General features: G+C 35.2%; 1 protein-coding gene across 2 annotated transcripts; it reads right to left on the reverse strand.

Annotated features, from left to right (window-relative positions):
- Nucleotides 1-302: 302 nt before the first annotated feature.
- On the reverse strand, nucleotides 303-4,746 carry LOC129290452 (cyclin-dependent kinase inhibitor 3). Of its 2 annotated transcripts, XM_054927225.1 has the most exons (4): nucleotides 4,126-4,746; nucleotides 2,158-2,361; nucleotides 1,904-1,993; nucleotides 303-875 (listed from the first exon to the last, which is right to left on the reverse strand). In XM_054927225.1, exons 1-3 carry the CDS (start codon nucleotides 4,542-4,544, stop codon nucleotides 1,924-1,926), a joined length of 693 nt encoding a protein of 230 aa, XP_054783200.1. In that variant the 5' UTR covers nucleotides 4,545-4,746; the 3' UTR covers nucleotides 303-875; nucleotides 1,904-1,923. The 2 variants fall into 2 exon arrangements, with proteins under 2 accessions (XP_054783200.1, XP_054783199.1); XM_054927224.1 differs by lacking the exon at nucleotides 303-875 and having other exon boundaries at nucleotides 1,595-1,993.
- Nucleotides 4,747-5,324: the final 578 nt, after the last annotated feature.

Genomic DNA, 5,324 nt, shown 5'->3' on the forward strand with positions numbered 1-5,324 from the left:
CGTCTCTCTCACCAAGTCAGTAGTTAGGATCCCCAAGAGCTGCAACAATAATGTCGTTCAAGTGACGAACAAGCAAAGCACGGGCAAAGGCGTGTGGAAAGAGATGTCCATTCATAAAGCAGGCAAAGCATCGACGATGGTGTTGTTGAGGAAAACCAATTTCTAAGACCAAAAGCAAGAGTGAAATTTGAGACAGGTGGAACCGTGCATCTAGCAATAATTTAAATTCTAAACTCATTTTTAGAGCATGTTTGGATTGAATCTTAACTTAAGTTAGGAGGGACCAAACCTAAGTTGGGATCTTAAAAGCTTCATTTATCATGTTTGGATAGCAAAAAAATAATCAACCTTAGTTAGGGTCCAAACCAACGTTTTTGCCAAAGCTCAACCACCCAACTTTTCCATCAGCATTGGGCGTCCAAATATATGAACATTGGAGCATTAAATGCTTTTTAAATTTTTTATTCTCTCACTTCAGTTGCTTGCTCTCTGCCCAGATCGTCGTCATTGCTGCTCCTATGGCTGCTCTGGCTCGCCCTTCACTCTCCCAAGCTTGTTGGATTTGATGAGAGATCACAGCCACAACTACCACTGCCGTTGAGACCCAATCTCCACTGTGTGTGCATTGTGTTGCTCGCACTGATTCACAATGCTGTCTTTTCTCTCTTCATTTACGAGTGGCATCATTTCTTCTCCTCTGCCTTCACAAGTCTCTACTTTCACAAGTGTGCTCGCCACCATCTGATCTCTCGCCGCAAATCTGACTAGATATTATGCTCACCATTGTTGTTGCCATTCGATCTTCCTTCAATTGAACCAGTACTCATGGTGTTTTTGGCACGAAAGGAGACAGCCTAGAGCATGGCAAAGCCAACCTGCATGGAGAAGACAAGGTTAGTAAAGAAGAGAAGGAATGTGTTGTCAACGATAAAGGTAATGTCCGTGAAAATGTTGTAGATGAGATCAAAGAAGGTGGCATTGGTGAAATATAGCATTTGGGAGGTTGAGACCGAACTACTGGTGCTTCTACAAAAGTAATCCAATATTATAAATAATAGTTAATAGTTAATGCTTAACACCTCATTTTATATATATTGTTTTTCTAAATTTAAATTTAAAGTTTGATTTTTTTAAAAAAGATCAAATTACACAATTTATTAAATTTTAATTATATATAAACTATAATTTATCATTTCATTCATGCTCTTTTTAAAAATTTTGATTTTTAAATAATTAATTTATTTTATATATTTTAAGTCCAACTTTTTAAATGCAATCTAAAGTTTATGATTTTTTTTCCTAAAAATATCAAATTGATCACAAAAATATAGACAACAAAATTTATACCTATTTTTGTCATTATATATCTTAACTAACTTTTGAATCAAATCATCCAAATAATTTTCAATTTGTTCAACTGATTTATAAAAAAAAAAAATATCCAAACATAAATCACATTAAAATCATATACTTTTTTTCTAACTTCAATTTGCTAACCTAACTTCAGTGGCAAATTTTTTATCCAAAGACACACTTAAGACATTAACTCCAAAACTTAATAAGAACACAGTCATTTTTTTTAAAAAAAATCAAATTTAACAGGTGGAAGAATAGCTACTCTAACATTATTATTAATCACGGTTCACCATACCTACATATGGACAATAAGGAGGTAAAGGGAGGGAAAAAAGGAGAAAAGACCACAGCAGATTACAAAGCAAAGCTGAAAAAACTTGAAAGGCTAAACTGGAAATTTAAGACAATTCTCCTCTCAACAGATGCGATCCCTCCTCTAGTTGAGCAAGTGCTTCTAGCAATCTAATTGGTTTTGTATGTTAGTTGTAAAATCGACAAATGTTAATAGCTCAGCTTGAAATCAACATAGTAGCAGAGTACCCTAGACCTCAACTAAGCAACCTCCGCCTACTGAAGTCCCTGCACCCATTCATATCGACCTGGCAAAGGTACATCATTGACAATGTCGAAGTTATATCTGCAAAATAAAAGCAATGCGTGTCAGCACAAGATTTCGGTCAAGTTCTCGAAGTATATAAAGCTGATAAAAACACTAAACAATTAATATAGTTTTTTTCACTCAACCAATTGGGTAAATCACCACATGAAACAAAGAAGGCATTGGTGATAAAGATAACATACTTGCCCATAAATATAATTTGCTGCTGCTTCTCTGCAAATGCGAAGAACTCATCCATCTCGTAAGCTGTAGGAATATTTCTCTGTATGTGTTCGCAAATGATCTGGTTAGTGATGCTGGGTGCCCTTTGCCTTGTGGTTGAACCAGGGGTGCTAACGGCATTCGAGTCCCTAATTAAACTACAAGGAGTGCTTTCCCTTGTGCTCCTGTTTAACCAACAAGGTGTAACCAAAATATGCTTAGCACAAAAAAAAGCCTGATTAAGTACAGGGTGATGGTATGAACACAAATCTTGCAACTAATAGAAAGAATAAACATACATCTTAATAGGCCTAGTTAGTTTTAATCTTCAAAAATTAATAACTGTACAAGTTAATCCTAAAAATTAATAAGCTCGTTACAAGTCAGTCCTTCTACAATCCTTGTATTTGACCCCAAAAATAAAAGATGCGAACGAGTGTGTTATTTTTAAATCAAATAAAAACCCTGACAGGGTTCTGCAACAGAACTGGCATCGCATAACATGTGATTTCTAAGTTTGAGAAATAAAAAAGAACGTTTATTTCCCCTACAAGATCTCTTCAGTATGGAACTAAAGACAAATAGCTACTCTTAAAAAAGTAGCTGGCAGTAATGGCACAGATTCTGACATGGTGGCCTCAGTTACCGATAGAAAAATACAAAGCAAGAGACAGACGAAATATTTCTCACTGACGGCAAACCCAAACAGAGATTCCACGAACGCATCTCAGCCTGTAATAAGGCCCCAAGTATATGATTATGAACTTATGATACATCGTTGTTGCTTGCACGAGTCACAAGAGTTGCTGCTATAGGCATGACTAGAAGTCAAGAACTTTCATATTAACTATTATAGAGGCCTAAGACTTTAGCCAGGCAACTTGCAAATTGCAAATAAATGGACCGCAAGGACAATCGAGGTCATACATAAACATGATGCAGTCACTACGGAACATTTCTTTATTATTATTTATTACATTTAATGATCTCCTCCATCTAGTTTGAGTCTAAATCTCCTCAAGTCAAGGGCAGAGCTCCTGCAACTACCAGGTGCATTCAAATCTGTTCAATAACATAAAAATTGAGGAAAAAAACAAAACGAATGTATTATGGTCCTAGCTGAGTGCATCTCCAGTAATAAATCTGTCAAGACCCAAGTTTATGTTCAAATGAATCCCTATATGCAGGTGCACAAACTACAAAGTGGCGACTCCAATGTTAGGAAAGTAGCCTTATTAATCTACAGTATCCAGCTCAGCAGAGACATTGTTAATAAATACATTAATAAATCCATGTCTTCAAGTTAAATAAATACACCGAAAATAGCATTTAAGAATCCATAACTCATAATATTGACGGTTAAGAACTGTGAAGATCCAAATTTATCTTAAGAACTACAAACGTCAGTTTTGGGCACGGTTTCAGAAATTAATTTTATGCAATGAAATCACATATGGAAGTAAAAGTACTTTTTTAAAAGTAGACAACAGAAAGCACTCACTGCTAACAAAAATGTAAACAAGTTTCTCTGATTCTCTTGATAAATAAAGAGCAAGATGAAGATAATTAGAAGGAAGGGTGAATGGGCCAAACAGGACGTGGGAGAGGAGAGAAAACCTTCTTCCAAACCAACGAAATTATTTCATGCAAGAAACAAAAAATCCATAACTCTCAGAAAACTTCATGGTACCTTCTTTCTGGTTGTTTTAAGTCGAGAATTTCAAGAGACGCATGAAGTTACTGCATTTCAAAAACAATAACCAGCAGAAAAAGCTATGCACACAAATAATGTAACAATAATTCCACAATCACAAAATCACAGAAAGGCAGAGAAATGTAAACACCAGCAGATAAATTACTCATGTACGAGGTTCAATACTCAAATCAGAAAAAAAGATAGATTGAAAAAAAAAAAATCTCAGGTAACATGATAAAATAAAATTATATACCGATCTCTGCCTTCAACCTCCAGGAAATTTTCCCCATAAGAACCCTCAATACCCCCATCATTGTTCTCCAACTCCCCTGCCTGAGTTTCCTTGCCAAGTACGGTAGAAAAAAACCCCTCCTTTTCATCAAATCTGGAATTTACAATCATATCGCATATAGGGCTTTCTCGGCAAGACTTTTTTTGTGGCGGCGGAGGGTGGGTCTCGGAGCCGGCGGCAATCTTCTGGAGGCGGCGGCTTCGGAGTTGCAGATAGGAGGGGGAAGCATCTGGGTCCGGTGTCGACAAGGATGATGACTTCTGAAGCTTCTGTAATGCGAGAGTTTTAGCTCTGGTACGAACGCCCAAAGAGGACTGAGGCGAAACCTCCATAACTGCAATATCACCAGCAATTTTGGATTTCTTCATGTACTTCCCCATTTTGCCAATTCACGTTCTCCTTCGAGCACAATGATTCACCTAGTGTGTAAGAATGGACATAAAAGCTGAAAAGGTTGTTGCCCGCGCCGGTTCGCGCTCTTGTGTCTAGGGAAACTGATAGAAAAGGAGGGAAATACCGAAATACAGAGGAGGTGCCAAGTTTGTGTTTGAGGAAAGTCGGGCTAAGGAGAGAGAAACTAGGGTTGGCAGCATCGAGGACAGAATCTCTTTCCTTTCACCCCTTTATATTTTCTGACCCATGCGTTGCACATGCTAGTATCATAATAAAAAAAATAGATCCATTAATTTGCAGTTAATCAACGTTTTTTTTTAGAGTGATTTGTGTTAAAATTTTAAAATTTAATTTTATTATACATGTAGTAATAAATTATTACAGAAGATAAGTTGTAAATAATATACAACAATGTATACTCTTTTCGATAAAAAATATAAAATATTTTTTAATAAGTTAAATGTTCAAAATGTAAGGTATTTTTAATTATTATTTTTTTAAAGTGCCTTTATTGATAATGATTTTATATTTATTATAAAATTTTTAATAGAGATAAATATAAAAAGATAGGATTAGTTGGAAAATAGGTAGCTACTTTATTGAGGAGTGATATTCAATTAAAAATATCTTATATTTTTAAATAAAAAGAGTATCATTTATTTAAATATTTTTATTATTTTTCATATTAAAAGTTGTAACATCAATTATAAATTCTTTATCAAATAAGGTCAAATTTTAAATCTTTAGCTAGTTTGCCATTCCTTTAG

The sequence above is a fragment of the Prosopis cineraria genome, unplaced genomic scaffold, assembly GCF_029017545.1.
Source record: "Prosopis cineraria cultivar Desert tree isolate PC_DT_omini unplaced genomic scaffold, ASM2901754v1 PC13, whole genome shotgun sequence".
NCBI lineage: Eukaryota > Viridiplantae > Streptophyta > Magnoliopsida > Fabales > Fabaceae > Prosopis > Prosopis cineraria.

Coding starts and splice junctions, on each gene's coding strand:
- LOC129290452 (XM_054927225.1), bottom strand. CDS start 4,544: ATGGGGAAGTACATGAAGAAATCCAAAATTGCTGGTGATATTGCAGTT. Junction 2,362..4,125: donor GAGGTTGAAGGCAGAGATCG/GTATATAATTTT, acceptor TTGGTTAAACAG/GAGCACAAGGGAAAGCACTC. Junction 1,994..2,157: donor CAAATTATATTTATGGGCAA/GTATGTTATCTT, acceptor TTTATTTTGCAG/ATATAACTTCGACATTGTCA.